Source organism: Artemia franciscana, chromosome 17 (genome assembly GCF_032884065.1).
Source record: "Artemia franciscana chromosome 17, ASM3288406v1, whole genome shotgun sequence".
Taxonomy (NCBI): Eukaryota; Metazoa; Arthropoda; class Branchiopoda; order Anostraca; family Artemiidae; genus Artemia; species Artemia franciscana.
This window is the reverse complement of record NC_088879.1, coordinates 36,147,435-36,168,192: the sequence shown is the minus strand read 5'-3', so window position 1 is coordinate 36,168,192 and position 20,758 is coordinate 36,147,435. Positions and strand designations below refer to the sequence as shown.

The 20,758-nt window shown below is 35.5% G+C and overlaps 1 protein-coding gene across 1 annotated transcript in view; it reads right to left on the bottom strand.

Moving 5' to 3' along the window:
* LOC136037634 (uncharacterized) overlaps positions 1-20,062 on the bottom strand; it is a 28,272-nt gene extending 8,210 nt beyond the window's left edge. Inside the window, exon 1 of the mRNA XM_065720342.1 lies at positions 19,934-20,062. Within this exon, the coding sequence (XP_065576414.1) occupies positions 19,934-19,984 (51 nt within the window). The 5' untranslated portion in view covers positions 19,985-20,062. The remainder of the gene's footprint in view (positions 1-19,933) is intronic.
* Between the last annotated feature and the right edge of the window lie 696 nt (positions 20,063-20,758).

Genomic DNA, 20,758 nt, shown 5'->3' with positions numbered 1-20,758 from the left:
CATAGCATCTGATAAGAAATTATGCAAAGCAGCTACTACTTGCTCTGTTGACCTTCCAAGCAAAAAACCAAACTGATTGGGAGAAAAAAATTGTTCCTTACTAGAAATGAAGTAAATCTACTCTTTATTTTATTTTTTTAAATTTAGATACAGGTGATAAAACAGTAGTAGGCCTGTAATTAATTGGATTATCTTTATCGCCTTTTTTAAACAAAGGTAAAACCTTGGCTACTTTAAGACAAACTGGATAGAAACCATCTTTCATGCAAGAATTAAAAAAATAAATAAAAGCGGCTGGCTAAGTACTTCAGCTAATTCTTCAAAGAGAGAAGTTGACATAACATCACATCCTATCGAAAATACGTTTTTCAAACTAGTAACAGCTCTTTGAAATTCCAAGAACTGGAAAGGGTTCATAAAAATAGTCCTATTAATTTATTTGGAATACATTTTTTATGATTGTGTGCCCCAGCAGAAATTTGATCCACCAGATCACGTCCAATTTTCCTGCCATTACTCCCCCATTCGTTATTTTATCTCCTTCATTAGTTGTAATGTGAGATGGAACATTTCTTGTTTTGACATTATTTATTCTTTCATGTATTATTTTTCATGTTTTCCGTGGCGAATCGTATTCACAAAATTTCTTTTGATAATATTGTTTCTACCTCTGAATTAAATAAAAAAAAACAAGTTTTTTCAACTGAAAGTAAGGAGTGACATCAAAACTTAAAACGCACAGAAATTACTTCGTATATGAAAGAGGCTGCTTCCTCATCAACGCCCCGCTCTTTACGCTAAAGCTTGACTCTTTCTCTCAATTCTTCTTTCTAAAACAGTAAAAAACTTTAGCGTAAAGAGCGGGGCGTTGATGAGGAAGCAGCCTCTTTCATATACGAAGTAATTTCTGTGCGTTTTAAGTTTTGATGTCACTCCTTACTTTCAGTTGAAAAAACTTGTTTTTTTTTATTTAATTTCTGAACGTTTTTGAATCAATGCATGTTTTGATTTTGGCTCTCCGCAGAGGAATAATCAAAACGAAATTTGCATATTTTTTTTTTTTTGGCTCAATGGCTTTCTCATAATTTTGATCGAATGATTTTGAGAAAAAAAGAGCGGGGGACGAAGCCTAGTTGCCCCCCAATTTTTTGGTTAATTAAAAAGGCAACTAGAACTTTTAATTTTTTACGAATCTTTTTATTGGTAAAAGATTTACGTCACTTATAAATTAGCTTACGTAAAGAACTTTTGTATTCTCATGTTTTTATTACATATATGAGGGGATTCGCCCCATCGTCAGTACCTCGCTCTTTGCACTAAAGCTTAAATTTTATCCCAATTCATTAAGAATGACCCCCTGAATCACAAAAGCCGTAGAATAAGTAGTTGAAATTACCGAAAATACTTTAGCGTAAAGAGCGAGGTATTAGAAGGAGGTGAGCCCCTCATATGGGTAATAATTTCTGTTTGTTTTAAGTTTTATTGCTGTTCCTTACTTCCAGCTGAAAAAGCTTTTTCACTTTTATTTTTTAATTGTTTTTTTTTTAAATAATGCTAGTAAATCCTGCTCTCCCTTCATGGAAATTTTCTTCTCCCATTACAAATTCTCGAAGGAAAGTTCCCCCAGCATATCCCCCTCTTCTCAACCCCTCCCCCAACCCAAAAAAATCCTCCTGAAAACGCCTGTATACTTCCCAATAACCATTACTATATGTAAGCACAGGTCAAAGTTTGTAACTTGTTGCCCCTCCCACGGGGACTGTGGGGGAGTAAGTCGTCCCCAAAGACATAATTATAAGGTTTTTCGACTACGCTGAATAAAATGGCTATCTCAGAATTTTGATCCGTTGACTTTGGGAAAATAATTAGCGTGGGAGGGGGCCTAGGTGCCCTCCAATTTTTTTGGTCACTTAAAAAGGGCACTAGAACTTTTCATTTCCGTTAGAATGAGCCCTCTTGCAGCATTCTAGGACAACTGGGTCGATACGATCACCCCTGGGGAAAAAAAACAAAAAAAAACAAAAAAACAAAAAAACAAAAAAACAAAAAAACAAATAAACACGCATCCGTGATCTGCCTTCTGGCAAAAAATGCAAAATTCCACATTTTTGTAGATAGGAGCTCGAAACTTCTACAGTAGGGTTCTCTGATACGCTGAATCTGATGGTGTGATTTTCGTTAAGATTCTATGACTTTTAGGGGGCGTTTCCCCCTATTTTCTAAAATAACGCAAATTTTCTCAGGCTCGTAACTTTTGATGGGTAAGACTAAACTTGATGAAACTTATATATTTAAAACCAGCATTAAAATGCGATTCTTTTGATGTAGCTATTGGTATCAAAATTCCATTTTTTAGAGTTTTGGTTACTATTGAGCCGGGTCGCTCCTTACTACAGTTCGTTACCACGAACTGTTTGATAACTGATTTTTATATTTTTTAAAGTTTCAATATTAATTTCATTCGGATACTGCATTTTCACCTTACATAATCTATTTGTTTCTTTTATACTATTTAACAAATTTTGAGTAACCCATGGCTAAAGAGGTAAATCCTAACTTTTTCTTAATACCAAAGGACATACTCGGTCAAATATTTTGTTAAACTTACTACAAAATAAAACAATTGACTGATTCGGGTCTTCAACATTTAACAGATCACTCCAATCTATATCTTTTATTTTTATTTTCATCTCATGTATTTTTTTCTGGTTAATTACCCTCTTATATCTTTTATTTGGTCTCTTTTCACGCTCCACCCCTGATCCAGGGAAGTCACAAACAACAACACAATGATCAGACGCATCACTTAAAATGATATGGGTATCAAAGCAATTTTGCGATGCGAAAATGTTATCAATAAGAGTTGCATGGTTATCACAAATTCTTGGCGGTAGTCAGCAAGTAGGTAAAAAACCCTGCAAAAATGAAATGTTAAAAAATGCCAATCCCTAAATAGATACCAAAGCATTATGATGCATTAAATCAACATTAAAATCTCCCATGACATAAAATGGATGGTGTTGTTGGGTGAGAGCATCTAGCAATGACTCATTCTTGAAGACTAGACGATGGTGGCCGATATACTACAATTACCAAAAACGTATTTCTTCCATCATTCACTTCTACTACACAACTCTCAGGTAGCATCTCGACATTCCAAATCATATAATCGTTACGTAAAGAAGATGTAAAGTCGTCTCGTATAAAATACATACTCCTCCCCTCCTAATCTATTTGCGTCTAAAACCGAAAAATCAATAATTTTCATTGTGTTGAAATGTATCATTTTCATCAGGGAATGTTTCACAAATTCCCAACACATCTGTTGAAGATATTTCTTAAAAATTATGCAAAAAATTTAGGCTGCTATTTAGCCCCTACAATTCCAAAATGACATTCGTTTTATATGATTATTTAAAGGTGGAAGATTATGAATACATAAATATTTATTTTTAGGTGTAATATAAGGAACTGACAAATTTGGATCTTATGACGAAAATTCATGAAAATATTTGTTTATATCAGGAGGATATATTTCCAGTTCCTCCAACCTACCAGCAGGGACTTATAAAATATTCAAATCATCCATAATCCAAATTCAATAATAATTCCGCATCCCATGTCAGTGAGCCAATGTAAATACAAAAAGAGGAAATAAAAGTAAAGAAGAAGAGAAAAAAGACAAATGTTTCGAAAATAAGAACAACGAAAAATAAAATAGAAATAAGAATAATGACAACAACAAAAAGAAAAGGAAAAATAGAAACATATATTTCAGCCATTATTCGTATCATCATATAAAGGCGAGCGCAATTTAACATGGATACAGAAGCTAGATCATGGCCAACTACAGTCAAAAATCCAATAAATAAATCATAAATACTCATCATAAACTATAAATCCTCTAAAAAAATGCTAAGCGACTATTTCTATCTATTCTTTCTATATATCTATTTCTCATACATGTATCTCACTTACAGGACTTTATACAACTTAAGGTCAATCTCCTAGGTTGAAAGCTAATTCTATTAAGATAGCATTGAAATACATACCGAGATTTCCTCCTTTCTCATTGGCTTAATTGCTCTCTTGAGGGTTGTACCAGAATATTTAAACTCTGTTGACTTAATTGAGATATTACGACCGGATTTAAAGGGAATTTAAATTTTTCGCATGTCTAATTGGTAACAGCTGACCATTGGAATTTGGTTGGTTACAAGTCAGATAACAGTTTAGCATTTGAATTTTCACAATGGGCAGAAAAAAAAAACGAGAACAAATAAGGGACAGGAAAACCTGAGACATTGGTAAGTTCTATCTCAACGTTATAGTAGAATATATTACTTTTATTCATTTACAAGTTACATTTTCAAACAGTTCGTGGTAACAAACTGCAGTAAGGAACTACCAGGCTCAATAGTAACCAAAACTCTAAAAACCGAAGTTTTGGTACAAACAGTTACATCAAAAGAATTGCATTTTAATGCTGATTTTAAATATATAAGTTTCATCAAGTTTAGTCTTACCGGTCAAAGGTTACGAGCCTGAGAAACTGTGCCTTATTTTAGAAAATAGGCGGAAATACCCTCTAAAAGTCACAGAATCTTAACAAAATCACATCATCAGAGTCAGCGTATCCGAGAACCCTGCTGTAGAAGTTTCAAGCCCCTATCATAAAAAAGGTGGAATTTTGTATTTTTGCCAGAAGACAGATAACGGGTACGTATTTTTTTGTTTTTTTTGTTGTTGTTTTTTCCTCAGGGGTGATCGTATCGACCTAGTTGTCCTAGTATGTCGCAAGAGGGTTCATTCTAACGTAAATTAAAAGTTCTAGTGTCCTTTTTAAGTGCCCAAAAACTTGGAGGGCACCGAGGCCCCCTCCAACGCACATTTTTCTCCAAGGTCACCGGATCAAAATTTTGAAATAGCCATTCTGTTTAACTTAGTCAAAAACCTAATAACTATGTCTTTGTGGATGACTAAATCCACCACAGTTCCCGGGGGAGGGGTGGCAACTTATAAGCTTTGACCATTGTTTACACATAGTAGTTGTTAATTATGAAATGTACAGACGTTTTCAGGGGGACTTTTTTGTGTTGGGGTTAGGGTGGGTCGGGGGGGGGGGGGCAGGTTACGTGGGAGGATCTTTCCATGGAGCAATTTTTCATAAGGGAAGAGAATTTCCATGAAGGGGTCGCAGGACTTTCTAGCATCATTTAAAAAAAGACAATGAGATTTTTTTTTCTACTGGAAGTAATGATAAACATTAAAACTTAAAAACGAACGTAAAATATTACTTATATAAGGGGGTTCGTCTCTTCCACAATACTTTGCTCTTTACGCTAAAGTATTTTTAGTAACTCTAACTAGTTATTCTACGGCCTTTGTGATTCAAGGGTCATTCTGAAAGATTTGGGACAAAATTCAAGTTTTAATGTAAGAACGAGGGATTGACGAGGGGGCAAACCCCCTCATATACGTAATATAAATACACAAATATATAAGTTCGTTACATAAGTTAATTCGTAAGGTACCTATGTTTGTTACTAACAAAAACGTTTGCAAAAAAAAATAAAACAAATCTAGTTGTCTGTTTAAGTAACCAAAAATTGGGAGGTAACTAGGCCTCCTCTCCCATCCCCTTTTTCTTAGCAAAATCGTCCGATCAAAACTATGAGAAAGCCATTTAGCTTGTAATTAACATAAAAATTGCTTCCCCAGACTAAACATCCATATGATATATGGGTAGATTATTACAAAATATATCGTGCGAAGAATACTTTCCGGCAGAATATGCTTCAATCTTTTGACGATGCCAACTCCACGTGCAACTTTGATGGAGATAATGTCGATATGATGCTTCTACGATAGATTAGAAGCATTATGGAAACCGAGGTACCGCAGTGATATAACTTGTAAAATAGGCTTTTCACCAAATAGAACTTTACTACTTACATCAACAGAATCACCCACTCTACAGAATGTCAGTAAAAATTTTTCTTTACATTCACACACAGCAAACTTACACTTGTAAACATCTCTAATCTTTTGAGAGTAATACGAGCTTTTGCTATCAAATTATCTGCGGATTTTGGAAATTTTGTTAGCAATAATGTTAGTAATATATGTATCCTTTAGATAAACGCGCATCATGTTCACGTAAACTAAATAAAGTAAAGGGCCCAGCACAGACATTTTGCTATTTATACTGTTAGATATTGTCGTATGAGTGTCTACACCAGGAAACTACTTTACCCCATGAAATACAAGGCTATCAAGCATGGACTCTTGATCATAATTATCAAGCTTTTTTTCTATTCGACCAATTTTCTCCTCCAAATTTTCAATTTGAAATCTCAGACTACCTAGTAGAGCCTGCTCAATTTTTGCAAACTTTGGATTAAACTCGAGCGTGATTGAATCATAAACCTGGCTCGATTATCAGTTCAGTACCTTCTTTGTTCAATTAATTTGGGTCATTGAACTTTTCAGTAACTGAAAGTAAATGAAATAAGGAGCAGCATTAAAACTTAAAACGAACAGAAATTACTCCGTATATGAAATGGGCTTTTCCTCCTCAACGCCCCGCTCTTTACGCTAAAATTTGACACTTCTCTTAACTCTATTTTAAAACAGTAAGAAACTTTAGCGTAAAGAGCGGGGCGTTGAGGAGGAAAAACTCCTTTCATATACGGAGTAATTTCTGTTCGTTTTAAGTTTTGTTGTTGCTCCTTACTTTCATTTAAAAAAACTTGCTTTTTTTATTTAATTTCTGGACGTTTTTGAATTAATGCATGTTTTGATCTTGGCTCTCCGCACATAAATAATTAAAACGAAATTTGCATATTAATTAATTGCAATTAATCAGAAGATTTTGAGAAAAAGGAGCGAGGGATTAGGCCTAGTTGCCCTCCAAGTTTTTGATTGATTAAAAAAGCAACTAGAACTTTTATTTTTTTACAAACGTCTTCATTGGTAAAAAATATACGTAACTTACGAATTAACTTACGTAACGAACCTCTATATTAGTATGTTTTTATTACGAATATTAGGGGGTTAAACCCACCCTCGTCGTTACCTCGCTCTTTACACTAAAGCTTAGATTTTGTCCCAGTTCCTTAAGAATGACCTCTGAATCACAAAGGTCGTAGAATAAATAGTTGAAATTACTAAAAATACTTGTAACCGTAAAGAGTGAGGTATAACGAGAAGGTAAACCCCTCATATGCGTAATAATTTTTGTTCGTTTAAGTTTTAATGCTGCTCCTTACTTTCAGTAGAAAAAAACTTTTCATATTTGTTTTTTCGTTGTTTTTTCAAATAATACTAGAAAATCCTGCGTCCCCTTCATTGAAATTCTCTTCCCCCACGAGAAGTTTCTCCATGGAAATATCCTCCCAAGTAACCCCTCCCCCTCAACTCTCCCCCCTAAACCAAAAAAAATCTCCCTGAAAACGTCTGCACACTTCCCAGTAACCATTACTATATGTAAACACAGGTCAAAGTTTGTGACTTGCGGCCCCTCCCACGGTGACTGCGGGGGAGTGAGTCGCCCCTAAAGACATAGCCATTAGGTTTTTCGACTATGGTGAATAAAATGGCTATCTCATAATTTTGATCTGGAGACTTTTGGGAAAAAATGAGCGTGGGAGGGGGGCTAGGTGCCCTCCATTTTTTTTTGTTCATTTAAAAAGGGAACTAGAACTTTTAATTTCCGTTGGAATGAGCCTTTTTGCGACATTCTAGGACCACTCAGTTGATAAGATCACCCCAGAGAAAAAAAAAAAATAAATAAATAAACACGCATCCGTGATCTGTCTTCTGGCAAAAAAATGCGAAATTCAACATATTTGTAGATAGGAGCTTGAAACTTCTACAATAAGGTAACGGGAACAATAAGGTAACAATAAGGTTCTACGTTAAGATTCTATGACTTTTACGGGGTGTTTTCCCCTATTTTTTAAAATGAGGCAAATTTTCTCAGGCTCGTAACTTTCGATGGGTATAACTGGTCTTGATGAAACTTATATATTTAAAATCAACAATAAAATGCGATTCTTTTGATGTAACTATTGGTATCAAAATTCCATTTTATAGAGTTTTGGTTGCTATTGAGCCGGGTCGCTTCTTACTACAGTTCGTTACCACGAACTGTTTGATTGGTTATATTTTCCAGCAGATGACTTTTTATTTTCTCCAGCTGGGCTTTAGTTGTAGCTAATTGTTCGTAAATCGGGGCGATACTTGAAGACACCGAGTTAGACCATAATTTTTCTCTTGCTTTCAGGGCTTAAAAGGTCTTAGAAAAAGTTTCGTAAATTTCTGTGGTATTAACAAATTTTTGTGGCACTTTGTGTTTACGAAGTGACATATAGTGACCATAAATTCTGCCGGTCTGTCTGTCTGTCTTTCCCTGTTTTACTAGTTTAGGCACTTCCAGATAAGCTAGGACGATGAGATTTGGCAGGCGTATCAGTAACCAGACTAGATTAAATTAGAAATAGTCGTTTCCCCAATTTGATCATCTGGGGGGAGCCGGGAGAAGGTTAATTCGAAAAAAAAGACCGGGATGAAACTTGGTGGTAAAAATGAGCACAAATCCTAGATCCGTGATTGACATATTCGGAACGGGTCCGCTCTCTTTGGAGAAGTTGGGGGGAGAGTTAATTCTGAAAAATGAGAAAAATCAGTACCAGACAAGATTAAATTAGAAATATTCATTTATCCGATTTGACCGTCAGTGGGGGGGGGGGGGAGTTGAGTGACGGTTAATTCGAAAAAATTAGCTGTTTTTAAGCTACGAGGGAGTGATCGAATCTTAATGAAATCTCAAATTTAGAAGGATCTTGCAACTCAGATCTTTCATTTTAGATCTGGCTCAATCCAGTTTCATAGGGGAGAGTTGTGGGGGGGGGGTATCAGAAATCTTGGAAAACGCTCAGAGTGGAGAGGTCAGGATGAAATTTGGTGGCAAGAATAAGCACATATCCAAGATACGTGACTGACATAACTGGACCGGATCCGCACTCTGGGAGAGTTGAGGGGGGGGGGATTCGGAAAAATTAAAAATGAGGTATTTTTAATTTATGGACGGGTAATCAGATCTTAATGAAACTTGATATTTAGAAGGATCTTGTGCTTCAGCACTCTTATTACAAATCCCAGCCAGATCCGGTGAGAGTAGGCGGAGGTGGAGGGGGAAACCGAACATCTTGGAAAATGATTAGATTGAAGAGATCGGGATGAAACTTGGTGGGTAGAATAAGCAAATATCGCAGATACGTGATTGACGTAACCGGACTGGATTCGCTCTCTTTGAAGGAGTTGGGGGAGGGAGGGTTAACTCTGAAAAATTAGAAAAAATGAGGTATTTTTAACTTAGGAAAGAGTCATCAGATATCAATGAAATTTGATGTTTGGAAGAATATCGTGTCTCCTAGCTCTTATTTTAAATTCCGACCGGATCTGGTGACAGTGGCGGGAAGATGGGAGGTGAAACCTAAAATCATAGAAAACGCTTAGAGTGGGGGGATCGGAATGAAACTTGGTGGTAAAAATAATCTTAAGTCCTAGATATGAGATTGACGTAACTGGAACGGATCTGCTCTCTTCAGGGGAGTTGGGAGGAGGAGGGTTAATTCTGAAAAATTAAAAAAATAAGGTATTTTCAACTTACGAAAGAGAGATTGGATCTTATTGAAATTTGATATTTGGAAGGATATCATGTCTCGGAGCTCTTATTTTAAATCTCGACCGGATCCGGTGAAGAGGAAGTTGGGGGGAGACCTAAAATCTTGGAAAACGCTTGGAGTATAGGGGTCAGGATGAAACTTGGTGGTAAAAATAAGTACAAGTCCTAGAAACGGGATTGACATAGCCGGAACGGATCTGCTCTCTTTGGGGGAGTTGGGGGGGGGGGTAATTCTAAAAAATTAGACAAAATTAAGTATTTTAACTTATGAAAGAGTGATCGTACCTTAATGAAATTTCATATTTAGAAGGATCTCGAAACCCAGATCTCTCATTTTAATCCCTACCAGATCCAGTGTCATTTGGGGGGGGGGCAGGAAATATAGGAAAACGCTTAAAGCGGAGAGATCAGGATGCAACTTGGTGGAAAGAATAAGCACAAGTCCAAGATAGGTGACTGACATAACCGGCTCGGATCCACTCCCTTTGGTGGAGTTGGGGGGGAGGGGGGTAATTCGGTAAAATTAGAAAAAATGAGGTATTTGTAACTTTCGAACGGGTGTTCAGATCTTAATGAAGTTTGATATCTAGAAGGATCTTGTGCTTTAAAACTATCATTTTAAATCCCGACCAGATCCGATGACATTGAAGGGTGCTGGAGGGGGAAACTGGAATTCTTGGAAAACGTGAAAATCGAGGTATCTTACGAATGGGTGATCGGATCTTAATGAAACTTAATATGCAGAAGAATCTTATGTCTCAGATAATCCATTTTCAGTAAGAATTGGATGCAAGGACATAGAGGGCTGGAGGGAAAAACAGAAACCTTGGAAACCGGAAATCTTGGGAAACGCTTAGAGTGGAGAGATCGAGATGAAACTTGATGGGAAGAATAAGCACAAGCTATAGATACGAGATTGACATTATTGGTACGGATCCGTTCTCTTTGGGGGAGCTGGAAGTTTTTAATTTGGGAAAATTAGAAAAATTGAGGTGTTTTTAACTTAAGAATGGGTGACCGGATCTTAATAAAATTTGATAATTAGGAGAAACTCATGTGTCAGAGCTCTTCTTTCAAATCCCGACCAGATCTGTTGACATTGGGGGGGGGAGTTGGAGGGGGAAACCGGAAATCTTGGAAAACGCTTATAAACGCAGTAGATACGTAATTGACGAAACCGGACTGGATCCGCTTTCTTTGGGGGAGTTAGGTGGTGTGGTTCAGCACCTTGGTGAGTTTAGTGCTTCTGGACGTGCTAGGACGATGAAAATTGTTAGGCATGTCAGGGAGCTGCACTAATTGACTCGTTACAGTTGTTTTCCCCGATTCGACCATCTGGGGGGCTGAAGGGAAAGGAAAAATTAGAAAAATTGAAGTATTTTTAACTTACGAGTGGGTGATCGGATCTTAATGAATTTTGATATTTAGAAGGACCTCTTGACTCAGAGCTCTTATTTTAAATCCTGACCGGCATTAAGCCTCTGATTTTCCTTTTAAAGCAATCAATTGATTCTTAAAATTGATTCTTTAAATGACATTAATTTAGCAGTATATGCATTACTCCGTAAAGCAAAGTATATGATTACCCCGGTTCCAAACCGGGGTAATCAATCATTTATGAACGAGCCTATAAATCGTCAACTTTATGAGATGATGGGGGAAAACCAAAATATTCTAAGATACGGCACTATTAGTAATGAAATGAGATCCCGTGGAACTAAAATTGACGAATATCCTACAAACTTTAGATTAAAAAAAAAAAAATAATGTTCGTATATTTTATAGGCCTACAATCGGCGTTTCTTTACTTTTAAGAGCCAATAATGTTTAAAATAATGTGTTTTAAAGAATAAAGTTCTATTTAAAAATGATATTCATACATTTTATAGGCCTACAATAATGTGTCTTTAAGGTTATTGTTCTTTTTAAAAATAACGTTCATACATTTTATAGGCGTACAATCGGTGTTTCTTTACTTTTAAAGGCCAATAATGATTAAAATATTGTGTTTTTAAGAATAATTTTCTTTTTAAAAATAACGTTCATACTTTTTATAGGTCTGTAATCGGTGTTTCTTTACTTTTAAAGGCCAATAATGTTTAAAATGATGTGTTTTTAAGAATAATTTTCTTTTTAAAAATAAGGTTCATACATTTTATAGGTCTACAATCGGTGTTTCTTTACTTTTAAAGGCCAATAATATTTAAAATGATGTGTTTTTAAGAATAATGTTCTTTTTAAAAATAATGTTCATACATTTTATAGACCTACAATCGGTGTTTCTTTACTTTTAAAGGCCAATAATGTTATCTGCTTTGTAACAGCTTTGTAACCTAAAAAATGCCAATTCGTATGAAGTGTTAAATATGATATTGCCTCAAGGTGTTGTTGCCAATTATACATGTTTTCAACTTCCTTTTAAATCTGGTCGCAATGCTAAGGAGATGTCAACATTCTTAATGATATTCTGGCAAACCCCTCAAGGAGTGGTTAAGCCAATGAGAAAGGAGGAAATCTTGAATACTAAGAATTATTGCTAAAAATCATTCCACATAACTAAAAACTTGAGAATCTTTGGGATGATTTATCGGTATAAGATCTACAAAACGACCCAAAAATCAAGGCTGTATGATTAGTACAACCCTTTTAAATAATAAAGGAAGAATATCTTAAATGGCAAATTTTAAAGGAAACTGATGATAACAAAAAAAAAAATTCACGGCCAAAAATTTTGAAATCTCGTGGCAAATCGAGAGGCTACTTTACAATTCTCTACGTCTTATAAAATTAATTTTATTACTACTCTTAAAAATTAGAGGTGTCCCCACTAATTAATTTTTAATGAAGCTCTAAAGAAAAAAAATGCAAATTTGTTCGGCCTATTCATGTTAAAGCTTTCAATGAAGCCACAGGAATTTTTTCATCAAAGAATCTGCTCGTGTCTGTTGTAAATACGCATTTCACTGCTATAGGAAAATAGCATTGGCTTCAAACCTCGGAGATTGACCTTAAGCTTTACTTTTTCTTCATTATCAATTAAGCATAATACAGGTGGGTCCACTGGAGGGATCCAAGCACTAATGCCCTTTGCTCTAAATTCTTTTTGTTTAATTTTAAAGGAATTGCGAATGTGACGAATTCCTTTTGTAATATCAGCTGTCATATAGATATAAGGGGATTCACGTCCGGCTCCTCTTCCGAATGGGTTTTCACGTAATTTCTTGTTTCCCTGAAGCATGCAGAGTTAATCCTTATCATCCTGAAGCTGAATTTTATAAAATCTATGTGTAAACTCAAGTAGCTCAAAGCGTATATTAAATCCAAGGTGGGAAAGTAAGGGATCAACATGATCTTTAGCCCTTGATTTAGATTCACTTTTAATGTTCCATATAACAACATTCCTTCTTCTATTCATGCAAGGACTCTAGATACTAATTCACTCAAACCAGGCTCCTTTTCAATTTGGTTTTGAATGCCGGTATTTCCTGCTTGATACTAGATAATCCATTTTCTTGGGCCGTTCTTGCTAATTTTGAATCTTCAACGCAAGATTTTAGGGACTTTAAACCAGATTTAATGTCAACGTTTTCCATTATTATTTCTAAGACGGTATTTTTAGTTTCTTTGATTATTTCAAGGATTTCATATAACTTAGAGATATTATTAGTCGACTCAGTGGAACCTCTTGAATCCTCTAAATTTCTTTGTCTTGATCGCTTCCCACTTTTCTTAACCATATTTATATTAAATAATGCTTATAACTATAAAAAAAAATGGTAAACGAAAGCCAAAGATAATTCACATCCAATTGTGTACAGCACTCGCAATAATGATGCTACTACTCCGAATTCATTGAAAAAATATCAAAGAATTTACTAGTCACAGTAAATCCGGCTGAAAATATTATAGTGCGAACACAGATGTTCACTGAATGAATATTAGTTCAGAGACATGGGCTGTATAGTTTTTCTCCATATTATTGGGGGACAACTACCCTCCTTGCCCCCTCTAAACGATACCACTGATTATGCTGAACATGATATTACAGATGGTGTTTCAACGAGGACAAAAAGCAGGTATACCTTGGGTTCCTATACCTATTTTTATTCATTTAATCTGCTTATCTAGTTGGAATTATTAATTAGTTATCCGAGCAAGTACGTATTGAGATAAAGATGAGATACATGATAGCCTGAAGATAAGAGATTGATCAATATAGGAGCAAGTTTCCCGATAGTGAAAAAGTACGCAAAATAAAAAAAAGCCTTGATTGTCTTACTTTAGTAGCTACTAATTACAAAATAAACTATATATACACAAAACTACCCGGAGAAGGTTCAAAAAGCCCGAAGTTTCAGTTGCTAAGTATTTGACAAGGAGCAAACTTGTCGCCCAACCTTGGTACGGGGGGGGGGGATCAAAACCCAGGCTCCTTATTGCTAAGTCGAGCCTCAATCCACTGTGCTACAACAAGGTACTTTTTTAAGAGAGAAGTTTATTAAAACAGAATAACAAAAAGATAAAAAAAACATATCAAATGCTACAGAATTCACTTAACAACCCTATCCATAGATACCTAAACGAGGTCTGTTTTAGCATCAATTCTCATTATTTTAAATTCAGCATAACTTTACTGACCTCAAATTCACACGCAAAAATACTGACTTAGAGAGGTTGAGATGGCTGGAACACGCTCTGTGGATGAAAAATGAACTTGAGTAAAGCTTGAGCAAAAAAAAAACCCTTTCTATATGGGAAGCACTCACGTGTCTCCTTTTTATTCAAGGGGTGATTGTACCACCGATAATGTAATGTTGAGAGGGGTCTCGGCTACATCTAAGGTTCGTAGCAAAAGAAATCGTCTCACTGCCATTCTCTCTCAAAAACCATTTTTCCAATGGTGACCATCCAATTGACCATTGACCATCCAATGGTTTTCAGCCATTCTCTCTCAAAAACCATCAATTTTGCAAAATGAGGGCCAAAATCAAAGAGAATGGAAATTTCAGGATGGTCAATCACTTTTCTATGACCTAACTCTAAACAGAAGGTTGTGGGCTCTCCGACATTGAGAACCACATCCGAGCGATATCTTTAGCTATTTTGTGCCTCACAATCTAATTACCCTGTGGCAGGCCCAAATATACAAGTCTATTAATGAACGGAAAAAAGATTTTGTTCGTAGAAAACCAATACAGAAAAAACAGAGCTTTGCTGAGCTTCATAATGCATACAGATATATATTATACACATAAATTATTATTTGAGATTATTTTAATATTAATAAAGTTGAGTTGTACGCAAGTATAGACATATGCATAAGAATATCATCTGTAAGCTAAGATATCTTTGGCGATGGTGGTTTACTCAAAAGTGTTTACAATATGATGAAATGAGCACTTGGCACGCCAGAATACTCATGTCCGCTAGTTTGAAAAAAAAATCGTTTTGTTCGGACAAATCTAAATGCAAACAGAACCAGAGTAAAGCACACAATTCCTTGTAGGCCTACAGTACAATCTAATTCTGGACATAAAATCGATTATTTTATTAGGGGGACATCTTGGTAACCTTGTCATATTATATGGGTCAGTGGGTGTTGCTCCCATTAATGTGTTGTGAAACAGGGTAATAAACATATGTAGTTTGGACGGAAATTCACAGTTGCGTAAATCTTCAAAATTAAGAAACACGATTATAATTAGTGAAACAGCTTCTGCAGAAGTCAATTTAAATCAAGCTAGATTTTATACTATGGTAAAACCACGAAACAGGAACATTTTAAAAGAACGTGAGAAGATTAAACAGTAAATATTTTGCAGCAATAGCTCATAAACAAGTACTTTTACGGTGTTTAACCCATCTTCTTTTGCGTAACTTGGCTTCATCTATTGTTTAGGTTTTAAAGATTAGACCCTTTCACTAAAACAGGGTGAAGTCTTTTTTTTTAATATGACCTACCATTAATACGTTGGTGTCACGTCGTGGTATTATGGGAGAATTTGGCCCCCAGCCAGAAGAAGCATGCCAGGGATGGCTTCGTTCCTCAAACCCTCAAATCCTCTTTATCTGTCTACCAATCATAGCTATTAGATCCACTTCTAGTTGTTGGTTTTAGTCTTTCAAAAGTTTAACCATTTTTCTTAGCTGTTCAATTTTCTTTGATGCTATATTTTTTTAGTGCCGGACTAGGCTTAATTTATGCCCCTTTCTTCAGGGTACTAAAATATATTTACTGGCGAGGTTAGTATTTGAAACCAACTAATGATGAGAAATCAGTACAAAGATTACAAATTAAATCACAGACGCAAAAACACAAGTTACATTGCTTCAGAAAAGAGGAAAAATTTGCAAGAAATCGGAATGAAAATGATACTGGTGAATCCAGATCATTTCTGCAACCAAAAGCTTGACCGTTATTACCCCCTCCTATATGATCGTTCAGATTGACCCATGATTCCCAACGTAAGGGTATATACACCACCGCTAGGGCATGGCAATATTTCAGTGGGTCATGCGCAGGATATGCACCCTTTGGCTGACTAAAATTTAGAGCTTTAATTTCGAAAAAAAAGACTTTTTATGCAAATGAATGACTCCCAATGTAGGGGTATAGGCACCACCGCTAGGGCATGGCAATATTTTGGTGGGTCATGGGCAGGACATGCACCCTTTGGCTGACTATAATTTAGAACCTTAATTTTGAAAAAAAATAATTTTTATGCGAATGAATGATTCCCACCGTAGGAGTAGAGGCACCACCCTTTGGCTGACTAAAATTTAGAGCTTTAATTCTGATAAATAAACATCTTTCATGCGAATAACGTCGGATTCATCTGCATTTGAAGATCTAAAAAAAGATGCATGATAGTGTTGCAATGACCTCATGCATTGTATGAAAGGTGTCTTGCACACAAAATGTTTTTAATTAACCTAAAACACGCCAATAGGACAACCCCCCCAAAAAAAACAACACGTTAATGGCCTTTTAAGCTTCCTTTAGGCGAATTACATGTGTAATTTTGAGCAACAAAATTAAAACATCAAGAGCGAAGGAGGCAATAGGATTTTGTAAATGTCTAGGTAGGACATTGTCCTAAATCAGTTGGGAATCTCTGTTTCATACTGACCTGGTTATTAGGACTTCAAACTTGTTCTGTTCCAAAATAGAGCTTCAAGTGTGAAAGATAGTGTTTCAAATCTTTTTTTACGTTTATTTTATTACGTGAAAATTTATTCAAATCTCTATGTTCAAGCCTAATATAAAACAATTTATTTCACAAAAAAATTTTCGTCTTTTTGCAATTTAGATTAACTCCTGTTAGGGAAAGAGCACTTGTATGATATACACCCTACATATTGTTCTACTAATATGTTTCTTTGACGCTCAAGCCTAATGAAATATACCCAAATAAGATAAAAAGGTAATATTTTACTAACAAATTAGGGCTACATATTTGCACATTAGGGGCAGGGAGGAAGTATAGCGGGTCTGCATGCCTTATGTGTTAGGTAAAATTATACTGCGTATTGTTTTTGTGAGAATTGTTTTCTAGCTTTGCACTGTACAAATACTTTACCCCTAACCCCTCCCCCTAATTTGCAAATATATAGACCAAATTATATATTTTCCATCTATTCTATCACGTCTATTTGTCTTGTCTCACGCTAAACAGACAGAAACTAATGAGAAACCACCGGTTCTATAATGCGTCAATGAATGAACAATTTGAGGGGTAGGGTGTCTAGCATACAAGTACCAAAGAAAAAAGTAAACGTAATTTGCAGCAAGAAAATCTTTACCTAAAGCATTTTCATTGGGCAGTGCAGCCCAGGCTTATTTACCGCATAACAAAAAAAATGGCTACTAGTCTATTTTGTGTGCCATTTTAAACGAAAGGGGTGCCCACATTCTGCCATTTGCTGTAAAACTTGGAGCGAGATGTGTACCTAACAGTGCCACAACATCGAGCACAGCTCCACAAGGCTTAACAGAGTTCCACGGTACATGACAGATCTCTTTTACGCTTGGAACACTTCCGCCCCGCATGGCAAATTTCTTCCGGTCTCAGCACACTTCCGCAATGCAAATTTTCACGATCATTTTTCTATACTATACTACGCTTAGTATTTCCAGAAAAGAAGCGATTTGGAAACTTTAAGATCCATTTTAAGAATATTTGTAGCATAAAGCTAAATTCCACCGACAGAACTTAATTGTTCGGAATTAATTATTTAAGAATTTTTCGGAATTAAATAATTTCGGATACGTTTCAAGCGGGAATAAAATCCTAAATAGCTCGAGTAGTGTAGGGTTTTCAGCTACAAATTTACATCCTTATTTGGGCTCAAAGTTTGTACAATCCAATTTAGGTCATTGACCTACTTACAGAGGTATATCCGACGCTTAAATAATTTGCATAATCAGTGAAGAACCAGCCCAATGAAAGTCGAAAAATCTTTTTTTTTTGTATTGCTACAGAGGGTACATCTCTTTTGCACACTTCCATGAGAACTTCTTTGTATACATACATGAGGCCCTAGCAACAAGCCGTAGCAAGCAGATTCAATATAATGCTGGATTATCATCATATTCATGGGAATGAGTGCTCATATCGATACTTCTTTTAGACGAAACTTATGATTATCCATGTCCAGCCTCCAAGGGGCCCAATGTCCCTTCCCCAACTTTTTGCCCACCTCCTTTTTGTACTTATTTTTTCAAATTTAATTTTTTATTTATTTTTATAGCTATTTTTTTTACTTCGAAATTATTTCGATCTTTTAGCATGTCTTAAAATTACATAAAATATACTTAAAATGAAAAATTCACTTATGATATTTTTGAAATACGAAATGAAGATGATATAGATATTTAGTCGTGATTTTTCCTATTAGAAAAATAATGTTCCTAGTCACATTTTTTCTTTTTTGTTTTACTTATTTTCGACTTGTGACTTATTTTTCATGCTATTAGCAGCTGGTTCTGTCAAGGGATTTTTTTTGGAAGGGTGCCATATAATAATAGGTTTATACTGATGAAAAATTTGGCCAAGTATTTCCAAATCTTGCGTGATATTAGTGGCTCAGACATACAGGCACCGTGAAAGAGAAAGACAAAAAACCCATAGAAAAAAACAAAGTCAGACAATACCCTCCCCCTATAATACCCTCCAAAACAGAAAATAACAGAAAACACCCTCCCCCCGTAAAATATCCATCCATGGAAAATAACCCCCTCCCTCTAAAGAAATATCCCACAAGAAAAATACGCCTCCCTGGAAAATACCTCCCCGCGGAAAATACCCCCCTCCACGGAAAATACCCCTCGGAAAGTACTTCCCGTGGAAAATAAGGCTTTCCAAATTGAGAACTTTAACTGAGCTCTGTTTTTTTTTCGTAGGGGAAGAAATTTCGGTACTTCTCTATAAAACCCCACTCACTCAAGTTTACGCTGTGTAAAAGTCGAGAAAAATAGGTTTCTTCATTAGTTTCTTTAAGCTTAGCACGAGACAAGACAAAGACAAGTGGCATAATGTATGGGAAATGTATAATTTGGGCTATATATTTAGCCAAGCTTGACACACTTCAACCACGCTTGGTGCTCTTCAACCATGCTTGGCACACTCCTGCCAAAGTTGGAGCTGTTTGGCTACACTTGAGAAGCTTCCGTCACACTTGGTACACGTTCGCCAAGCTTGGCAAAAACCACTCTGAAAAAGGGCATCTCGTTGATCAAAGTTAATAATATTTTAATAAAAAAATTTCTTTTAAATTCCGAAAATTTCTGTTCATTTTCACTCAAGCTACTATTATTTCGTGGGGTAAAATAGCTTGCTTTAAATTAAAAAAAATGTCAGTTGTCTGGAAAATATGATATAAAAGTAACAGTTTTAAAGCGGTAACATCAAAAGCATCTTTTTAGTTGGAACATAAAAAGAAAATATTACAAACTAACATCCGTGACAACCCTCCTCTGTGCATAGTCACCAGTTTTACGTAAGGGTAAGGGGTAGTATTCACATGCCTCACTCCAGGTGTTACTGGTTGGTTATGAGCCTCAACCCCCCTCCCTTCAAAAAATAAATTGAGCATGTTTGTCACTTGCGTGGCTTTATCATTAATATACTTATGGTGATACTGCCCAAACATATTACTTAAAATAATTTGAAAAGAGTTAGGAAAAGATGTTTCACAATAATCGCTAGGATAGAACGCAGGAACAAGTAATTTCACACTAACCTTAAGCTGAGACACTAGAGAAATTGCGAATAATACTCCTTCTACACGCATTTTATGCCCTTAATCAAATACTGAGATTGTATAAGCATATCAAGCCCGTTATTACCCTAAGGATTATTCATGATCGCCCTGAATCATCTAAGCTGCGTTTGAATTCCCATTAAAAAATTAAAAGCAACGTTGTCAATGCTTTAAAATTAATTTTCTCAGTTTTTCGACAAAAATTATACCGCAAGAGGATAATCTATAATATCTGAACAGCTGGTTAAAAAATACCGCAACAAGAAGAGTATTTTCGATAAATTAAAGCTTGAACAGATTATTTGAGCTAGAAAAAAGCAAATAAACCCCAAATATACAGGGAAATTTATCGAAAATACTCGATAAATGATACTAAAATACTGTAAATATAAAATACTAATATAAAATACTTGATAAATACTACAAAAAAAAAACAATCCAAATGCATCATGTCGTACCAGGATTTCTGAATTTTACCAAAAACGATACAATTGTACCGCATTGGCAACGCTGGTCGATAGATCGTCGACATTTTGCTCTTTGCTGCCTTTTTACATAAAATCAGAATAGCAAATCGAACGCATTTTTTTGCAGCAATTTTAAAATATAATACTCTTTAATACCGCAGTCTTGCTCACTTTATCAGTTCATTCGCATGTCCCTTACCATTCTTAAGCAGAAAAGAAAAAACATCGCATGGAAAAGGGGCACTTTTCTCTTATAGTTCACTCAAGAAGTGAATTTAGGTTAATACTAATGAAATATACCAAAACATGATGAGAATATAATGCTTTAGATACAAAT